Below are 23,193 nucleotides of genomic sequence, written 5' to 3' on the forward strand. Positions count from 1 at the left end.
TGGGCAGCTGGTTCCACATGGTGTTGCGTGACATAAACAGCCTTAAAAACGCTTATCTTGTATATCTTATCCTATTTTAGGTTGTATTATGGATTTAAAGTCTAATTTAATCGCTATAATCCTTTTAATAAAACTATTTTTTACCGGATTGAAGTTTATTTCCCCGGAGTTGGTATTAATCGACTCCGGGGAAATAAATACAGATAATACAACTTTTTCTACAGCTGTGATACTTTTTGACATTCAACACCTTTTCTCTTCAGTCACCGTGACCACGCACGCTGTAAAGCACGCAAAACGTCGGTTAAATTTAAAATTATGTAAATACATAACTTCAATCCGGTAAAAAATTGTTTTATTAAATGTGTAAAAGTTATTTCAATGAAAGACAATACTACGCTATAATCCTTTATTCATAATCATGAAATTGCAAAATAAACAAAGTGCGGTTGAAAATATGAAATCATATTGCCATTGTAGCGTCTTTAATGGGAACCATTACTCAACTTTTCATCCAGTAATAATAGGTACCCAAATCCGAAAGGGTATAATCCTTCTAAAATACCACCAAACAGTATAAATAACGTCATGTTTTGTAAATATGCAATATTTTAAACAGCTTAATTATTATAAAACGTAGACTAAAAATGTTAACTAATACTAATGAGCGTCTAAGAAATTATTACTATTAATTAGTCACACAATGCGTGTTGTAACATCGATGCGACCTACCTGCACTTTTATAAAAAAATATTGTACATATTCTAGCAATTAATATTGTCATTTTATATAGCTTATTTTAAAATAGTTTCAATAGGATGTACATTACTAACCTCTAAAATTTCTCACTAAGTGAATGTAATTCTTTGAGAAATAAAGTATCTGTCGAACCCAACATTCTTTCATCAATAGAAGATGTATACGTATGATACTTTAATGTTGTAAAAGTTACTTGATCGTGATTAAAATTTGTGTACGTGAGTGAAGCGCGAGTAATTAATGTCACTCAAAAGCTAATAAACAAAATAATTAACAAGTAATTAATATTAGACTTGACTATTTTTTTAATTACATAAATAATTACGTAATCTTTCTAATTATTTAAGATACAAATTTTTATTCACCTTCAAAGACTTTTACAAATTTATCTTCAAATTTTGTTTTCAAATATAAAGAACGACAATTACGCATGAAATTAAAAAAAATATTGCGATTTTAAAGGTTAAATACCTTAATTAAAAGTTACCTTAAAATTTACAAAATATTTATTATTATTACAAAATATTTGAGACAGACATTTGTTTCAGACCGTGGTGTTCAGGGTAGCAAAAGGTCCATTTGTAGAAGAGTTCTACCAGTGCGTGACCCATGGTTTTTATACGGAAAGGTGGCAAGAGCAGGCGTACACTACACTATCACTTGTCTTTATGTTTGTTATACCACTTTTAATATTAATCAGTACCTATGTGTCTACTGTAAGAACTATTGCAAGTAAGTCTCTAGGATTAGGAATGCCGGTTTCGTTTTTGTTCTAGAAACTTCTATGACTGATTAATCGAAAAAAAAAAGAATCTTAATGTAATATAAATGTACTGATACTGCTACAATAAAACGAAAAAAAACATATTAAAATAACATTTGAGTTTTATGTGTTTAGTTCTCAATAACGATAGAAAGGCCAGTCACAAATATGAAGTCAATCAGTTGAATGATTTGTGACTCCAATATGAGTGTTTACTGTTTTGTCCGTTTCTGTTGAGGCGGGAATTATGTATGACTTGTTAATATACCACGGATTCGGCAACATTACCAACAATTAATTTTTTTTCAGAGAGTGAAAAAGTATTTCAACCGGAGACGAGACGAGAAAAATATTTAACTCCAGATATGAATAGACGAAGACTTATCGATAGAGCGAAAATGAAATCGCTACGAATGTCTGTCGTTATAGTAGCTGCATTTGTGATATGGTGGACACCATATTATATTATGATGATAATTTTTACATTCTCAAATCCTGATAAACGTGTAAGTATATATAAATATTTATATTTTAAATATGGGGAAACGTGACGTTATGTGGGACTCGATATTAGATCGACACGATGGACAACTTACTCACTAAAACCCCACCAGCCATCATCCTAGGGACACGGTAACAGCGTAACCATTACCTATTTGATTTTATTTACCTATTAGTTCCAATAGTTTTATAACCCATTAGGTGGTATAATAGATTTAAGCAGTGCTAGTACTTGTAGTCTTAATGTAAAACATTTCTATCTCGGAATCAAGAATTTTTTCGATCGTTAGTTTTCAAATACGTTTTTTAAAGCATCGCTAAAATACCTTGTAATGCTTTAAGCTATGCTTGATTTAGAGTTTAAAGATCTTAAGGAGGAGGTTTTTTGTATTTTTTGTGATTTATCAGCCTCGTTTAACAAGTTAATTCATGAAAGTAATTGCTTTGGGTATGAATCACTAAAGCATCCAGCAAAAACAGCAGAGTTTTTTCTTGAGTTTTGTTTTTATACATAAAAAAAATAGGTAAAAAAACTTTTTAAGTTAAACGGTTTTATGTTAAACATACATTGCAATGTTTAAGATAAATGTACTAAAAACCAAAAAATAATAAAATAGATACAGTCGTGGGAATTATAAACATATGCATAGACTAGACTAAAATAAAACCGTGGGGCACGTCAATTGTCTACAAATTATCGACTTAATGTGCGATAGAAGAATCGTTTAATTCGTCGTTAAAATAGGCAGTTGGCCCGCAGACGTCCTGAAATTACTTACTATTTTCTTGCTCATGGAAATTCCAATAGTTATACACTCCATGTAAATAAAAGAGATGTTTCAACTAGTTTATCGTTGGACATTCACACTGCTGGCTGGCGAGGAATCGTTTCACTGCTCGTAGTTTGTCTTTAATCGACCAAAACATATGATAAAAGTACTACTCGCTCACCACTATGAAACCCTAAAACTCGCTTATAATCGAGCTTGCTAGCTTGTTTCCACATTCTAGCCCTACTTATCACACGTCCATCGTTGAAAAACTGCCTAATTATAGTGTAACATTACAAAACAAACATTTTAATCAACGATTGTAGACAATTGACATGCCCCACGGTTTTATTTTAGTCTAGTCTATGCATATGTTTATAATTCCCACGACTGTATCTATTTTATTATTTTTTGGTTTTTAGTACATTTATCTTAAACATTGCAATGTATGTTTAACATAAAACCGTTTAACTTAAAAAGTTTTTTTACCTATTTTTATTTTCAAGTTTTTAGTTTTTATTTCGCATTCTGTTTAATTCATTTAGTGCTTCATTATTGCAAGGTTCCTTGCCCGTTAGTTTATATAAATAAATCAATTCTATAATTTAAATATAATATATATTTAATTAATAAAATAGATACAGTTTTTAATATAATGTTATATATATATATAATATATATTTATATTTATATATTATATAATATTTATTTATTTATTTATTTTTATTTTATTTATTTAGTTTATTGTATTGTCACCAAAATCCAAAGTGTATACAAAATTTCAGATTAATCGGTTGACAGGAAGAGGGTGAAATTTGAATTACTAAATTTGACCCAAGAATAAAACAAACGGGGTGAGCTAAATAAAACCATTTAAAAATTAAGTAGAACCGATTAAACGGCACGTACATTCACAAAAGTAATTTTAAACATCAAAAGCTTTCATAGCTTGGCTAAATAAGATTTATTTGGTTTTTGCTCTTATTACGGAGCCAAAGAGGCTAAGGCTAAGGCTAAGGCTTTCATTTTTATTTGGGTATTTGTTAAATTTGTATAAAAGTAAATTTTCTACAAAATATATATGGTTATAATGAAACACAAATTTTGTTATCTTTTATGTTCACAATAACCAAAGCGTTGATCGTTGAAGTCAATAATTCGAAACTCTTTATTAAATATTATAAGAATGCTTTCAGTTTTGATATAATTATATAACTATTTTAACAAAACAATGAGAAACTCTTTTTCTAAACACGTAGAGAATACTCAAAAACTTTCACTTTTATTATAATAAATTCTGTTGATGAACAGTAATTATCTATATATATAAAAATGAAACCCGTTTTCCGTTGTCACGACATAACATGAAAACGGCTTGACCGATTTGTCTGATTCTTTTTTTATAATATTCCTTGAAGTACGAGGATGGTTCTTACGGAGAGAAAAATTAAAAAAAATTGAGTGAAAAAGTCAAAAAACAACACTTTTCTATATTCCCATACAAAATATTCGTAATAATATTTAAAGGCAATTTGAACTTTAAAGTGTTAGTGGAGTGGTTCCGGGAAGGTAAATTTTTATTTTTTGACATAATGTATTTGTTGTATTATCAACTTTCTTTTTTTTATCTTACTAGCTAGACCGGTGTCCCGAATAGCAGAATAAGTATTTAAAAAAAATAAAGAATCGACTGTTAGGCGGTACGATGTTCGCCAGGCCAGCTAGTAATGAATAATGATAAAAATATCAAGACATACCTTCCTTTGAAGGAACACAGGCATTCATCATAATTCTGCCTTAACGAATACAAGGCCGATAATGTGATCATTTAACCAAAATTATATCTCGAATGGGCGAATTTTTAAACATTAAGACCTTGTAGAACGAAACGAACGAACGAAAACAAATACACAAATTATACCCTTAACGCGTTTAATGGGATAAAATTTTACCGGAATAATGTGATGTAGCGACTGCACGATAATGATTAATGTTATATTAAACGAGGCTTGACAGCTGATAGAGGCCGGCAATTATGCAAATTAACCCATGTTAATCATAAAATACACATATTCATTGCTACTTCGGAGTATCAGAGAGCTCGAAGGCAATGTTGTAGAATACTATTGTAATACAACAATAAGTGAGAAATATAAATTATGCGGCGAATTGCAAAAAAAAACAAAATATATTTAAATTATTTTAATCAAACTATTATAATTATTGAACTTAATTTATTATGACAATTTTATCGGCCCGATATAAGGTGCACGATCAATAATCTATATTTTAGACTAGTGTGGGGACTAGCGATATATGACTTCTGTCACAACCCTTTTGTCATAAATAAAGTTTTGATTATTATTATTATTACTTATTACTAATTTGAGGATTGAAAGCTCTCGATGTTTTTTTTTAAATGGGATCTCGCTGTTGGCCTTAAGGGCCTTTACAGGGGGTGCAATGATAACATATATAATATTATTTTTGACGTGATAACGTCTTTAAAATCGTTTTAGTCGGGTGACATGTTCAGAAACTTGTGTCACACCAAAACCTCACGAGCGCGATCGCAGGTATAACGAGAGAGAGACGGACCGATCTCCCGTCTCATCTCGAGCGCTGCCAGTCATTCCATGAATGTATGAAGAAAAATGTATATCATAGTCGAATAAGTAAACTTGTCATTTTACACCCGAAATTTATCATCAAAAGTGTGAATAAAACGATAGATCTAATTTAAAATTTGAAAAAATTGTTATCTTCATTAATTCCTTACTTCCCAAAAACTTATATCACCAATAAGACGTTATCACGTAAACATCTCGATCGTAAACCTACTTTACAAACAACCAATTTTTTTTTTAACAAAGAACGCTATAATTATTAGTTACTAGCGGACTAAGTTTATACTTTTAACTACTAATATCACATTTTTTAACAGTTTCCTTTATTTTATCCTAAAGGTAAACTCAGTTGTACTCTACTTAACAATAATATTTTCTTTACAGTTAAGTGAGGAGCTACTTTCAGGGATATTCTTCTTTGGAATGTCCAATAGCTTAGTGAATCCCGTTATTTATGGAGCATTTCACTTATGGCCCAGAAAGCGAGCTCGATATAGTGATAAGTATGTTTTATTCTCTAAAACTTTGTAAGTTAATTATTTAAGTCAAAGTTCTATTAAATATATATTTTATTATACCTAGACTTTACCAAACGCGAATTCTTTATTATTTTTGTTAAATAATTATAAAAATAAACCTTATTATCTTTTATTAGAAGAAACAACATAATAATAAAATAATGTCCATGCGAAATTATTACTTTCTAAAGTTGTTAGTAAAAAAATGCTAGTATAAGTTAAGTAATTTATAAAAATAACTTGGAATCCTTCCAATGGTCGTGTTTAATGTCCATTTTGTTTAGGGAATCTGGTGGACCTCACGCATCATTATTCCGCCGAGGTGACCTCACCTCATCTGTCAGACTGACCACGATCAGATCGATGAGATCATCAGCCAAATATACTAACGGACAAAACAATGTGAGTGTTTTATAACAAAATCTGAAGCCAAATTGGTCTACTATTTGTGAAGAAAGTACAAAGTAATCTGTTTCGTGCTTTGTCAAATAAGTAAAATTACAGAACTTATTTGCACGAATAATATGATTTGTTTCATCTGACAATCGAAATCGTTTCAAGTAAATAAGAGAATGAGGACTCTAGTTGATTGATGTCAAAGAGTGTTACACATCTCATAAAGCTAGTCAATACAATACGAAATAGTTATGTGCGACAAGGACTTATTGAAAACACATTAAAACTATAGAAATGTTATGAAAATTTCTTATTATACGGTGCAAGCAGTATCATTTGTATATCTACCATACCGTATAAATATGTAGAAGAATCAAGAACTTTTTAACAATTTAATTTAAAAAAATCCTATTTAATTCGAATACAAGCGAATCACTAATGAAAGGATTTTGAAGTTATTAAATATTTTGTTTTTTTACCTCGCGAGCGTCATGTATTTTATTTACTTTTGATGTAATAACTAAAAGTGTCGCACGGAAAACATTGATGCCGAGCAATATTGACAATCGCAGTAAATGAAAATCAAAATTACCATAACAATGTGTATGTCATACAAACATATTTTTACGTGTGACGAATATTTGTTTCGGTACAATTTGTAACATAACTTAATTCAAGTTTTAAATAATATTATTTGGATGATAATTTTACTATTTTATTGTTATAATGTAATATAACGGTTGTAACTTTAAAAGTTAAATTAATGTCGTGGCTCAAATCCACCATTTCCTACTGTACACCATATCATGAAATGGTTAATCCGATTGGGCCACAACATACTTATAAATAGAAAGATTTATCCTAATTGTGAAAAGTCAAGACGTAACATATTCATAATACCTATTATAATATTTATAGAATGTTCGATGTTTTGAAACAAAATGTAATAACTATTTATGTTTCACATTTCATACATAGTAATTTAAACTCATATTCGTCTCTCATTGTGAATCAAAGTAAACAAAACAAAATGTATATTGAATATTATACTTGTTGTACTTTAATTATAGTGTAAAAAGGTTAAATAAAGTTATGACACACGATGTATTGGTTTGACTTATTACAATAGAATCTTAAGATATAACAGAAAATCACTCCCTGCCGCCGTCTTTTTAAATACTTAAGTTTTACTGAAATAACATCCACTGAACTGGTAATTAAGAAGTCTGTTAAAAAGTTATTTAGAATTAAAAAAGCAATAATTCTTGTATAATTCTCCTTTATTTAATATAATTAATATTTAATTAAAAGATTATGAAACTTTTAGTTAATGATTAATTTGTGTAAATTTAACTAGGCATTAACGTATGCTAGTGGTTATGTGTTGAAAAATATTCTATAAACAGATTATACGTATATAGTTAGACTGTCTATCACAGTAATTATATTTAATAATACGAGAAGATATTATCAGGAGTCCACACAAAAGGTAAGAATCCAGTACTCGTTCTAATTTTCTAGCCCTAAAGGTTTCCTACACACTCAAAAATTACAATATCAAATATATTACACAAAAAGTTAGTATCGATTATTCAGCATTTTAGGCTTTAATTTTTCCATCTGTAGGAGTCTAACGAAACACACTTTTGTCGTTGAAGGGCCCTATTGTTTTGTTTATCTCTTGGGTGTAATCTATTCAAATACAAGGAATTATAAATTCATAAAACGGAAGATGAAAATTTACACGATAAGATCTCCAATATCATCTCTCGGGGACATTTAATGGAGGCCTGAGATCAACCAGATTGTTGTTTACAGCTCTGATAATTCATCCTGATTTGTACGAATTCACTGAATTAGTTAAATGAAATGACAGATGTCATTTTTTTTTAAATATTGCGAGAGCAAAACAGATATTACACAAGTTTATATTGAATCAAATTTTTTGTACAGTGGTGAAGCAAGCTCTATTCTACTATCTTAATATATATAAATTACGCGTCACGTTGCTTGTCCGCTATGGACTCCTAAACTACTTAACCGATTTCAATCAAATTTGCACACCGTGTGCAGTTTGATCTAACTTAAAAGATAGGATGGCTTACATCTTCATTTATACCAGCAATATTATTTTATTGCAAATTATTTGTTTATTATTTGACAGTCACAATTCTAACAGATGGCGCTGTGTTGAAAGTACCAACGTTTAACATGAGCTACAATTTAATGGCATAACCACCAAAGAAGCATGGTGGTCCCCATGACTGGTGTTCTCCTACCGTTTCCCTTTAATAGTTTACTACTATGTCATATAACAAAAACCTTAGCCACAGCAACGCTTGGCTGGGTCTGCTAGTATATTTATAAATTCTACTTCCATTCTTGCTTGTCTGTGCTTATAGCATCTCCATAGTGAATAAGTTATTTATAACTTGGTAATTTGAGTTGTGAAACATAATAGAATTTACAATAAGGAACTTAATTCGTCAAATGGGTTAACGGTACAGTTGAAGGTAAGTCTGAACTCCTAAATTGTAATTAATGTTTTTCGGAGAGTTAAGGTCATGCCATGCTAAATAATTTTTATTCACCAATAAGGAAATTGTATAAAGTAATTCCTCTGAAGCCTAGATGTAGGATTGTCAAACCTGAGGTCATATATTCGTACTCCAGCTGTGCACTAATGTGTGCAAATCTAACCATGTCTGCCCTGCGATTCTGTAACTCACTTTTCTAACTCACACAGCGGTTTTCGCATCGACGGTCGCTCTCAAATCAGTCGTGAAGCAGTAATTTTAAAACACAAACTACAAAATTATTATAAACTACAAGCTCCCACCTTTTTAGAATGCCAAATCATAAAATTACTGCTTCACGACTGATTTGAGAGCGACCGCCGATGCGAAAACCGCTGTGTGAGTTCGAAAAGTGAGTTACAGAATCGCAGGGCTGATATTAAAAAAAGTATAAGTAAGATTTTGTAAAAGAACTTAGCATATGACAAAGACACTAATGAAGACATTTTACTAAACGTGGGATAAATTTTTAGTTTACGAATTAAATACTCAATATTTATTGCTAAACTAAATTCTAACATATAAATTTAATAGATGAGAAGATAAAAAAAATAAAAAGGGTGCGTGTACTTATGTACGCGCGTAAGAAGTTATACTTCTTTGGCATTATTAAAAATAGTTTTTGATTGCATGCAAATAATTAATTACAATTAAATAATCAAAGACTGAAAAAGGAGTCATTATCACTACATAGTATAAAACAAAGTCGCTTTCTCTGTCCCTATTTCCCTTTGTATGCTTAAACCTTTGAAACTACACAACGGATTTTGATGCGGTTTTTTTTAATAGATAGAGTGATTCAAGAGGAAGGTTTATATGTATAATAACATCCATTAAATAGTGGAGAAGTACTGTTATTTTTGAGGTTTCTAATGTGATGTCGTAAATAATTAAATTTTTTCCGCTTACATTGCAAACGCAGGCTGAACCCTACGAGTTTTATCAAAATAATTTACTAAGTATTGTACACATTGAAAAGGTCTACAGAAAAGTCCGTGATGGTATATGTCTATCTCTTATGGATAACCCATAATAACTTTTTTTTGTCATTTACTTTTTACGACAAATAATGGCTAATTTTCGAAGCGATTTTAACCAATACAGCATTAATCCTTAACCAATTAAATACCTTGAATACATTGTTCATTTAATATAGATCTTTATGACCCTTTACACCGTATGATTTAAGTGAATATTTTCGAAGATATTACAGATTTAAAAATTGCGGGACGTATCGTTTGCGGGCGGTACCGGCCGGCCGCACAGTTTTTCTGTAGTGTATTTAGTATCAGCATTGCACCCGTGCGAAGCCGGGGCGGGTCGCTAGTAGTCAATAAAGTTCAGTTTACATTTGAAATATTAAATAAATAAATATTTATTAATATTACATTTATATTTATTAATATTTTCTAATATTAATTAGTATTGATTTAAATATTCAATTTAAATCACTTCTGATTATAATTCAGACGCACATATAAAATTCGCACTTGTATAATGAAAACAAAATGAAAACACGCGTTTTCAATGTAGAAACTCAAAGCATGTGGATAAATATTATAAATATAAATACACAGTGAACAGAGGCGGCGTGCGTGCCAACATGCGCCACTAACTTCATTCTGTTAATTTTGTGTCACGGTGCGCGCGCATCGTAAAATTTCACTCTCATCAATTTTTCATAACGCGCCAAAAGAAGTATAACTTCAAAAATATATATATATTATGAACGTCAATGTTTAGCGGTTTATCATGAAAACAAGAGACCGAAAGGCGCAATTAATATAAAACAAATAAACGGCCATTCACAATTGAAAAGGCAACAATACCAATTAATTTAGAAACAGAATTATTAAAGATGTTAATATTCTATCCATTGTATGAGGTTTATACAATATTGGAAGCGAAGCGGTTTCTGAACCCAGTTCGCGACCTCTTTATTATATTTAATTACGATACACGTTTTTATTGTTCATTATATGTTATTCATATTTTAATTAGCCGCGAGGATCTTTTATCACAAGATGGCATTTTATTTTTTTGTTTAAGAACTTTTAAATAATATGAGTAGCCCGTAGTAGTATAAATCCGTGGCACTAAAACCGTCTTCCGATTCATCAGTATCCTCGATGTTTATTTATTGGAAGGAAATCTGCATTACTATGTGGCTGATACACTTTTCATAATATCTTACATTCAGCGTATAGGCAAGTGTTTGTTTCAAACAAAAATACTTCCATTTAAGAATATCCCCTTAATCACTAGGCTAACACTAAATTCTCTGTAAACCAAAACGAAATGAAATTAAAAATGTCAATACAATTTCACAATGAAAACTTCAAAGAGACGCTTTCGACGATATCTCTAGTGGGCTTTCATAGATTGCACTCATTAAACGGTACAACTGTCGGCAACTAAACTCCTAAAGAGCCTCAGGCTTTTTAAATACAAGTACAGTTTGGGATTTGTTAGTAATTATTTTACGCTCAACATCCTTATTGATTTGAATAGGATTTTTTGTTTATTGTATTTTGTAAAATACCAACCAACGCTGTAATTGGAGCATGCCGGATCAAATTCTGATGGCCCTGATTTGTGCCTGCGTGCCACCTCCCATGTACATAAATTGTCTAGTTGTTTGCCCTATTCAATGCACGTGCAAAAAAAGAAAAGCAATTAGCAAAACAAATATTAAAAAGTGCCTCACCTATGTTTCTTAGTTAAAGGTCTTTTTATAACCTATAGGTACAACCGGAACGCGAACGAGAAACTCTACGTTAAGAGTCTACACGGGTATATTCAAGTAAACGATAGTGAAATAAAACTAAAATGAGGCAAAGGTAAAAAAAAAATTATAAAAACTTTTTTGAATTGATGATTTCAGTTTTCATAATTATAATTTTTTAAACTTTAATCACAAACGATTGCTTTTGTACGCACCAAATACAGTAGTTATGTCAAAATGTTCTGTGTTTAATAGAAAATAACAGCTTCATCCCAGTATATATTAACACCACACGCTTCATTATTAACGCATATCGCGTGCTATTACTTCCTCTATAAATTAATTGACTATTAATTTAATTTATCACTCGTTTAAGCCTTCGGTTGGATCATTAATCTAATCTTAACTTGGCATGTAAGCCAAAAACGTACGTAAAATAAAGTAGATGTTCAGGAGATAATTTGAAAGCTGAGCCCTCATTATACGACCAAGATCCTCATGATTCCTAAGTTGTGCAATTATGCATCAGGGAGCGTTCAAGTATTACGTAACTAAATTTGGGGGGGGGGGGGGCTGTGTCCTTTTGTACAACGTTACGATACGGTGCGGGGATTGAATTACGCGTTATTGGTAATATTATTTCGACTTTCCAGTACTTTACACCACATAATGGTAACTTTTAGGTATAAAGAGTCACTGGGTGGTCACGAAACGTTTTACTATTGGGTACAGAAAAACGTTACGGCGCGTTACACGGGGAGGGGGGGGGGGGGGTTCAATAATCTCCAAAAATTGTGTGACGTAATACTTGAACGCTCCCTTAGCGTTTATCATATTATTTTAATTGAAACGATATCCTGATATAAATGCAATTGATGTAATGATGAATTGAAACACATGTAACCGCAACTTGTGTTTAATAAGTATAAATTATCGTGTTGATGTTCTAAAATATATGAAGATTTTTTTGGAATGTGTTGCCATGAGTTTTAAATTAATAGGAATTAAATATATGTACAAATAAATAATTGATAATATAATGTATTTGGTCTCTTTCATTCATTACAATCGCCAATCGTTTGCTTTTCATTTCGGATGGTAACGCATGTCATTGCCAGTTCCTGCGATATAATCTCACGTTATATTGATCCTATGAATGTTGAAATAATGACTGCCATTATATCACTCACGAAAATACAATTACAGAATGGGCCGTTTAATACAATTTCATATGAATTCAAACAAACTCACCATTAAGCGATTTATTTATTTCACTTTTGGAACTGGTAAAGTTATAAAGGAAAAGTGAGAAAGTGTATTAATATTTCTTTTGTTGAGAGATTGGTACCAAACCGTTCTTGTGGAAAATTGCTTTATGCCAGATTCACTGTAGCAAATGTGCATTACGTATTGTTAAACATTGAACTACACATTAGAGTTCCCCAAGATGCTGCTTTATTGTTTTCTGTTCTGTCCATTTCTAAAGGAAGGTTTCCAACGAATGTATTTATCCTAAACCAATTTGATTGAGGCTTTGAGTGCCACCAAAGGCGATATTATCGGGTTTACCTAGGGCGAATGGAGATGGGTAGCCAAAGGCTTTTGTGTAATGTTAATTTATATTTAAAATAATCAGTCGCGCTACAACCGTTGGTCGTGGCCTCACATTTCGTAATCATTTTTGTCTTTATTGGTATCAGCTTTATAGGTGTACAGCCTTCTGTGCCTGACACGAGCCGTCAATTTACGGATTTAAGGCATGCTGGTTTCCTCACAATGTTTTCATACAATGACAATAAAGAAAAAGAACAAAAAACAAAGCCAGCACTGCTAATATAAAGTAAGTAATATAAACTAAACATAGGATAGAGTAGGGAAAGTACACCCGTTGTATAAAAATGTACGACTCGTAGAAACTACGATTGGGGATCTAATCCGTGTGCTAGAAAAGTTCAATTATATTTCAACTGTAATGACCAAAATGGCTCAATATGCTATATTTTAGGGAAAATTTTAATAAAAATCATTCAAACATATACGTAATATATTTTAAAATAGAGATAACATTTATCTCACAACAAAATTTAATAAATACTGGTATAAAATTGGATTAAGGTTTAATGCCCGCTTTACTCCTAACTATAAAAACTTTGTAATTAATATAAAGTATAAATTATATTGGTTGACAGTTGATTAAAGTTTTATATTGGCGGCTTATAAAAATAAATATCCTTTATTATCACATAGTATTCATCACTATAGTAGTAAAATAAGATTTATGGAATGTATTTGCTATACAAAAAAATAAACCGATTTCATTAGAATTCCAATTATGTTTAAAATATTTTTATAACGACCACGTCAAACCACGTCAATGGCCTAGCTAACGTATAATTCGTCAATAAAAAGAAGATTTCCTAAATTCCTATCAATCGGATTAAAAACCGTTTCAAATCAAGACGAATTAACACGTTAATGGCCTAGTCGGCCTTCAAATGCACTTTACGCAAGTTTTGTCAAGTATTCGTAACTTAAAATACGATAATATCAGTTTCTAACAGTTCAGACGCAGCGTTTTTACCTGTAGTGGGTATACGAATGATCTACAAACGATATTAAGTTATGCATGTCGCAGTAAAGTAGTTAAATCGGAGTGTTAATTGTATCTCTAGAGTGTTAATTAAAAAAATTAAAGATCTATCGATCTTAAATCCAGTCGCTAGCGTTTTGATTTAAATAAAGCGGCATCGAAAACGTTTAACTATCTGTCTGACCGAAAGCCAGCGTGTTGATTAATAATGTAAGACAAGATGGCGGTCAAGACAACACCTGATTACTTTTAGAGTCTTTCTTTTGGCAAACGTTGGTTTGTTGTGACAGTGGTTTTTTGTTTCAAATTCTGGTTTTTGGTGGAATTGTAAACATGTTGTTTACGATTTTGGTGTGATCGTGAGAGCTTGGAAATTCCGTGTTTTGTTTTATTGTAAATGGTTAGTTTAGGTAAGTAATAATTTTAATTGTTAGTAAGCATATTTTTCATTTGTATCGTTGATTTTAGTTTTGTTGTTGAAGATATTTTATAGTTCCTTTTTGTATGGCTTGTCTCGCCCATACAATTTTTGTGGAATAGGTTCTAGCTAGTATCTAGTTTATACTTAGTTTGAGCATTAATACTTAACATGCTATTAATAAAGGTAAAACGAACTAAACAAATGTACCAAATATCTGCAGCAGAGCAGGTTTTATTTTGTTTAATAAAAGAAACATAAAACAAAAAAAAATATATTTTTATAGGCTATTCAATATTCATATTCTATATTTTTTTTCCAATCAAATATTATCTTGGTCACCCTACCAAAGTTGAAATGAGTCTTGTTGTCTAGGAGCGTTTAGGAAACTCGTTAAACGTTTCGTTCAGTCACTTGTCTGACGGAACTTTAGCGACTTGATTGAATATCGATCTTTAATCAAAGATAAGTTTATTTATATATTATATGAATTCTTGATACAAATATGTAAATTTTAAATAATATACATGGAAATAAATATAATATAATATCTTTAGTTATATGTCTTGAGATTACCCCGGAGCGTTGTAAAGTTTGCCATACAACAATTTAGTGTTATGATTCAGTCGGTCCACAGACGGAGTAGTTACACGTGAACATACAACAATTTTTTTTTTTTAATAAAAATAACTACCTACAACAATAAAAAATAGCGGTTGATCGTAGAGGGGTCAAAATTAGGGGTTGTATGTATTTTTGTATGCTGTATCATAAAAAAATAAAAACAAAAAAATTGTCAAAAAAATAAAAATAAATTTGGGGTGGACCCCTTATAACTTAGGGATTGGAAATATCGTAGTAGCCGAGCCGATTAAAAAAATTCATAAGAATCGGTCGAACCGTTTCGGAGGAGTATGGGTACGAACATTGTGACACGAGAATTTTATCTATTAGATGTCGCTCTAATATTGTAAGTTTTCAATTTAATTTTAGACGAGCAACTCGCAGACCTCAGCTTGAGTTAATCAAGGTAATTACGAAATCACACGTTCACATTCATAGTTATTAGGTTAGTCATAGGAAGTGCCTAATTACCTTATCAAGGATCTCATTAGCCTTCCACATGTGTGACTTAAATCTCCAAATAGGGGCTACCCTTGACATAATGTAACCGCATTTGTTTCTCATTTCAAGCCTTGACGTCCTTAACAAGAATTTAGCAAAAAGGTTGTTTCTGTATAAAATCGCAAAACGCTTTGACAATATTTTGTCTGGCAAATAACTTGTTAATATTTTGGTGCAGGAATATTGAAATTCACTTATGTACCACCGGATACCCATTGATTTAAAAAAAATTACACACGCCATCGATTTTTTGGGTCTAAGGCAAGCCGGTTTCCTCAAGATATTTTCCGATCCAGTTTCACCGTTCGAGCGAATGTTAAATGCGCACATAGGAAGAAAGAACATTGGTACCGGGGCTACAGGCCAACACTGCACCAACTACATATCTTGTTAAAACAAAATTATTCGTATGACACAAGCTCATGAAAAAAAGTAATTTTATCTTGTGATTTTTTTTCAATTATTTCTTGTTTTGAGATCGGGCCATAGAACAAATACCTATACCTATATTTGATATAATTAAATTTACTTTCATACACAAAAATATTATGATTCTGATTTAGACGATACATCAAAGGTTTTTAGTCAATAATTATTATTAATTATATTACTATTAGTGGATTTTTTTCACTTTGATATTATTCTATATTGAAAACAATTCTTAGATCAAAGAGCAGTGTCGGCCTGGGAGCTAAAGCGTGCTTTTTTCAACCGTGAGGTCGAATGTTCGAATCATCAACGATTATTTCTTTCTATGTTCGCAATACACACTTGCACCTATGGTGAAATCAAAATCGCGAGGAATTATTAAATTAGAAAATTGGCTACATGAACTAGGTGCAATAGGTTCGTTATATTTCTTTAAAACAAAACAAAGAAACAAAACCACGGTTGACAATAATTTAATTTAAAAAAAACCCATGCGCATTCCATTAATTCTCTAATATTAGTTCAAATGTATGAAAATATATTTACCATACAAAGTGTGTACATTTCTGCCAACAGATTTTTATCACAAACTGTCTTGGCAGGCGCCTACTCGCCTTGATTGATGTTTTAGCTTGCAAACTTAAACAACGTTTGTAATACGCTCAATCACATAAATCGCTAGAACGTGATAGATTGAAGCCTTTAATAATACTATACATCAAATAACTGTGATATAAAGTAAAACAAATATAATATATATAGTATTATAAAATGTCATATTAATTATCATAATAATACGAACAATTAATGTAACTAAAACTATATTAAAATATAGTATATATAATTTGCATCTTAAAGGAAAAGATAAGGACACAAAAATATGTTTTCGTATTACGAACGCAAATTCTCCGGATAAAACACCATACATATTTAGCACTAACTATTATGACTATTTTGACCTCCGTGTCAAAATCCGATATGTTTTTGCAATACGGATGCCATATTTAAGATTACTTTGCAGCAATTTGTTTCAATATTAATTTGCTAATTCCCTTTGTTTGCGCATAATCCGCCGCTGAGAAAGACCAGCCACTAACACAGTTATGATAATTTTATGAGTAGAAGCATTTTATTAATTCGTTACAATATGAATAGTGCCAGATACACGTGTAAGGCAGTCTTTGTATAACTTCATAATTACTGGCCATTGTATGAAGGAACATTGTTATTAATATAGATACCCTGTGGCTAAGAAGATTGCAGCCATTAACAAAATTGGTAAATACAGGAGTATATATATTTAATGAATAATTTGCTGGAATTTAATATCGCCAAGATTAGGTAGTATGAGTAATGTTTTTGGATTACTTCAGGTCGCCTATGTGGCCTGGATCCTGGATTCAATTGTTTCAGAAGGTAATTCCCAACAAGCTAATATTGTATGAAACTAGCTCCGTAAAATGCCCCCATATCTCATTGTGGGTTACAGGCTCTTTTATAATTATATACTTAGTATGATACTGTAGTATTAATTTATTCGTCAATTCAAAGCTTTGAGTCAAACAGTTAGTCTATATACAACGAAAAAATTAAAGATGTTGTTATAGTTATGATTAGTGTTATTTTTTATATGGTTTTAACTGGCTGTTAACGTACAGAGGCTAGAAGGCCCTGAGTTTGTCCCGGAAACCCATTATTTAGGGTTAGTACACAAACAACTTAAAAGTAACAATAAATATATAAATAACTAGCTGGCCTGGCGAACATCGTACCGCCTTATAGTCGATTCTTTATTTTTTTTTTAAATACTTATTCTGCTATTCGGGACACCGGTCTAGCTAAGATAAAAAAAAAGAAAGTTTATAAGACAACAAATACATTATGTCAAAAAATAAAAATTTACCTTCCTGGAACCCCTCCACGAACACTTGAACTTTATGATATGGTATTAAAGTTCAAATTGACTTTTTAGTATTATTACGAATATTATGTATGGGAATATAGAAAAGTGTTGTTTTTAGACTTTTTCACTGAATGTTTTTTTAATTTTTCTCTCCGTAAGAACCATCCTCGTACTTCAAAGAATATTATAAAAAAAGAATCAGACAAATCAGTCAAGCCGTTTTCATGTTATGTCGTGACAACGGAAAACGGGTTTCATTTTTATATATATAGATAAGAGATAACTGTGTGTAGGTACCCTAAGCCCCATTGGGAAGCTACAGGACATCGAGACAATCCTATTTATTGTTCCTTTTTTAAACTCGTTACTTAATATTTAAATCCAAAGAAGCTTTATTGTGGCTCAAGAGCGTGCAATACAATTCCTATAAAATTACCATAATACGTAATACTGCAGTAGCGATGCCATTTCAATAGAGTTTAATAGAAAATACGTCTTTCTTGGAATGTATTGCAATAAATTGTTAATAAAACGGATGTAAGAATTGTTTTTCAAATTTTTTTTATATATATGTTTATTATATAAGTGAGCTAGTACATATTATAATTAAACTGAATTCCGATGGCTTTAAATATTTCGGAGAATTATAGAGAGGAGAATCATATTTAAGATTTTAATTAATTGAAATTAATAAAATTATATCATATCATTCCTATTAGTATGAAATTTATGTATCTCTATTTTTGACGCAACACATTACGTAGATAAGCATTATTGCCTATTTTAGGCTTTTAAATGAATACAATATTTCACAAAAGTAACTTGTATTATAATGGTGCTATAATCTGTTGGATTCAGGCTTTGTACAAAAATATATGACAGTTTATTATCTCCGATAAAATTGGTGTCAAAATCTCCACTGTAACAATACCAAACAATATTTTGTTAAACTCGAAATCGTAATGTAATATTATTTGGTCAACGGATATCATTGCAGAAATTTTATTTATGCTCCGTATAGTTCTGCAACAACTAGCAAAAGCTTTCAATTCTGCGTAAGCATATATTCATGAATAGAAATTACACCAGCTTGAAAGTAAATTTAATAAGCTTTTACTTGCTAAAATATGAAGCCTTTCATTAGTTCCTTAAGCCCGTTATTGCATACGACGTACGTATCTTCATATGCGAATAACAAAACTAATATTATTATGCAAATAAAATGTATTCCAGCCCAATAGAATATTCAGTGCCATAGAAAATGATAAAGAAATATCTGGGAGATTTCCGCGTTTTCAATTGTAACGGCATATATTTTCCTTGTATACACTTTAAAAAGAAAACCACTAATATTAATAGCAATATGTAATATTCACGATACCCCACATCCAACTCGAAGATTAAAGATTGACAAAATACCCTCCGTATTTGGTCAAACATTACAAATCAGGTTTAGGGGTCAAATAGGCTACGTTCCTTTCTAAAACGATATCTACATCAACTATTTTAATAGGAATATCGTAAATCGTTTATTTTGTTAGCTATTATAGGTAGATAGGGATAAAGATAAATACAATATATGAAGGAAAATCCAATAGATTAATATTATTAGATTTTGTGTTTACATTTCTTTGTCAGATTCATTGTTTATTTGTTTGTCTGATATACGTATTTAATATTTACCCGACTTTGCAAGAACTTAATGAGGAATTTGACATGTAATTCAAGCATAGGTCCTTCTTCCATTGACCGATCCGCCAAAGATAATATAAAATTTGGCTTGATGACCATTCGGATTGTCTAATGAAATCAATTAATTCAAAAACTTCGACTTCCAAAAATGTTTCCCATGATAATTTGTGCTCTTAGAATTTAAAAAAATATTATTTTTTTACTTATTTATATTATTTATTACTTTTTAGTGCACTTTGGAGTCGGTTCATTTTTTTAAATGAATTTATTCAGAATCAGACATGCCAAAATATTTTTATTTCAAGGGTGCCACTTTTGGATCACCCACCATTTGAATATTAATAGAACCTTTGATAGTTTGGCTCTAAGTGATTCATATAGTTATACTATATGTAATTTAATGTCAAACTAATCAGAGGAATTTTCCTTACAAATTCCAAACAAAGCGGCTCGAACAAGCTTCAACTCGAATGTTTAGGTTAACGATTGTCTTTCTGTTCCCTATACGGTTTCTTTTGATTACAATTAAGTTAGTAATAGTTATTGGATGGAGTTGTATTAGCTAATCATTCGTTAACTACTCAGATAATTAAATTATTTTAAGCGTAACGAACATTTTTACCGTACATACAAACCTATATCTTTTTATGTTTTCGCGGTTATTTTTTAGAATTTTGTGTCTGGGTCATGCCAGTTATTTGCACATAAGAAATACCGTTGGTATATTGCTGTAGTACAATCCCTCTACCTTAAGTTTATGTTTTTGATGGCGTGTATGATATATTAAATTCAACCACAATAATGGTGATGTTCGCATATTATTGAATTTCCTCTCTCTACTTCGTAGCGTAAGGTTATATGTAGCGACCTGTTGACTACAGAAACCTGTCTTCATTATAACGTTACCATATTGTCTGAATTAGGCCAATTAATCTATTATTATTCAATATTCAAATTGGCATTCGTGTTCGTAAACTTCACTATAGGTATGCTGTCAGCACGAATGGTCAGTATTCCAGCATGTGTTGTTTTATTATTTTCATAAGGTGTTGAGCTAAAAATTTATCATCGTAATTCAAAGCAAACAAAATATAATCCGCAATATTGACATTAACTCAGTAGCGTGGAAAAAGAGATTTCATACAATGTGGTGTGAGAAAATAGTATTTGAAATTCACCTTCGAAGTTTATCAGAATGTAAAGATATATTAAACATTTTTGCCGACCTGCTTGCTGGAGTGGTTAATTTTCTTCACTTTTCATCATCTTTTCACCATTACAATAAAATTATGAGCTATGTTATAGTAGATAATATCAATCAGTCAATTCTGTGCCTGTAATATGAATCATTTACCAATCTAATAAGCAAGTAGGTGATCAGCCTACAGTGTCTGACACACGCCGTCGATTTTTTGGGTCTAAGACAAGCCGGTTTCCTCACGATGTTTTCCTTCACCGTTCGAGCGAATGTTAGATGCGCACATAGAAAGAAAGTCCATTGGTGCACAATCGGGCATCGAACCTACGACTTCAGGGATGAGAATCGTTCGCTGAAGCCACTAGTCCAACACTTCTCTATATGTTATCAATTGGTTTAGTCAAATTAAAAAAGAAATATATTTTTCGGCTTATACTTTTATTTGCCTAGTGGCTTCAGCGTGTGGCTCTAATCATCGAATAAGTCGTCGAAACCCAGATGTGCAACAAAAGTCAAAAATCATTTTTTCATGTAAAATATAGTTGTATATGATCACGAAACAGATACAGAGGCCCAGACCGTAAAAGGCCACTGGCCTTTTTTTATGTTGAAAAATAAGACATGGCATGTTTGTAATAACGTAATGTTTTAATTTCCATCAATCAGATAATAGCGGCTAAGATGACTTCCCGACATAGTACTATTTTATAGTGTATATCATACTGCGGTGAATCCGTAGAAATAAATTGCTTGGCAAAAATTCTTAATTTGAAAACATTCCTGGCGAGCTTTAAAGACGCAGTATGATTTCCTGGCTACCCATTGGGCTGCAAGATTGAATTAGCTTTCTTTTGAAATTCCGCTTTATAATAAAAGACGCGTTGAAACCGACGCATCTGCTTTTATTTTACTAAAACAACATTCCAAGGAAGCATGAGTACTTTAACGATAGACTCATTTCTATTAGATGCACCGTTATGAAATTAAAAGAAAATAAATAACCAATATTCACAAAGATGAGATTCAGAGTAGAGAGAGAGTCTGTGAGAGTCTTAGCGCTGAGAGCTAGGCATGTCTAAATGCAATTCGCTTTCATTATTTCGTACGCTTTTCGTACGCAAAGGATGAGTTCTGATTGTTTCTGATATTATGGGAACAAAGCTAATTGAATTGGTTTATATGAATAATAACATCCATTAAATAGTGGAGAAATACTGTTATTTTTGAGGTTTCTAATGTGATGTCGTAAATAATTACATTTATTCCGCTTACATTGCAAACTCAGGCACCCTACGAGATTTATCAAAATAATGTACTAAGTATTGTACACATTGAAAAGGTCTACAGACAACTCCGTGATGGTATATGTCTATTGTCTATCTCTTATGGATATCCCACAAGAACTTTTTTTTTGTCATTGACTTTTTACAACAAATAACGGCTAATTTTCGAAACAATTTTAACCAATACAGCATTAATTTTTATCCAATTAAACACCGTGCGAAGCAGTGGCAGGTCGCTAGTGTCATATAAATACTAAATATGTATTTAAAGTTTTTTAAAAGATTCCTTGCTTATAATGTCCTTCCTATTTAGTAACCACGTCAGTATTCGACTGTTTTACGCTCCGTTAATGAACCTAAGGACTATTTGAATTAACTGCAAAATACATTGAAAGCTCTCCAACATTCTTTGATATGCAAATACGTCTCCAAACTGAGTCCGACTCCTTCATTCAATAGGTAAGTATTTAATTTAACTTCGATTAACCTTCATTTAAATTCGAAAATAATGCGCATTTCCTAATGTTTTCAGCAAAAAAGTGTAAAATTAAATGTGACCAGTTCAAAACTAAGTACTTGTCAGCCGACGGTTTTGTATATAATTTCCATATAATAGTAGATCTCTCAATATCCGTAGAGGTGATGTCGACCTTGATTTCGCAGTACAAAAGCCCAATATTGACATACTCGCAATTGCTATCATAAATAACAGAGTTGTTTCCATAAAAATTATAATTTCCATGATACTAACAATTATTTGTGTTCATGTATGTAATATTCCAATCAGTACTATGATTTACTATTTAAAACAATATATATAGGTAGGTTAAATGGGTTAATTTTAAATTTATTAAAGTTTTGCCACGAGTACTCGTTGTTTTATTGCAGAAAATTCATATCATCAACAATTTAAGCATTAT

The 23,193-nt window shown here is 31.2% G+C and overlaps 1 protein-coding gene across 2 annotated transcripts in view; it reads left to right on the top strand.

Annotated features, from left to right (window-relative positions):
- The window catches only part of LOC125050616 (gonadotropin-releasing hormone receptor), a 28,349-nt gene extending 20,912 nt beyond the window's left edge, over positions 1-7,437 (top strand). For both annotated transcript variants that reach the window (XM_047650571.1, XM_047650570.1), the window contains exons 3-6: positions 1,308-1,491; positions 1,832-2,028; positions 5,805-5,923; positions 6,223-7,437. In XM_047650571.1, the coding sequence (XP_047506527.1) occupies positions 1,308-1,491; positions 1,832-2,028; positions 5,805-5,923; positions 6,223-6,355 (633 nt within the window). In that variant the 3' untranslated portion in view covers positions 6,356-7,437. The remainder of the gene's footprint in view (positions 1-1,307; positions 1,492-1,831; positions 2,029-5,804; positions 5,924-6,222) is intronic.
- The last annotated feature ends 15,756 nt before the right edge of the window (positions 7,438-23,193 follow it).

The sequence above is a fragment of the Pieris napi genome, chromosome 6 (genome assembly GCF_905475465.1).
Source record: "Pieris napi chromosome 6, ilPieNapi1.2, whole genome shotgun sequence".
Lineage (NCBI taxonomy): Eukaryota > Metazoa > Arthropoda > Insecta > Lepidoptera > Pieridae > Pieris > Pieris napi.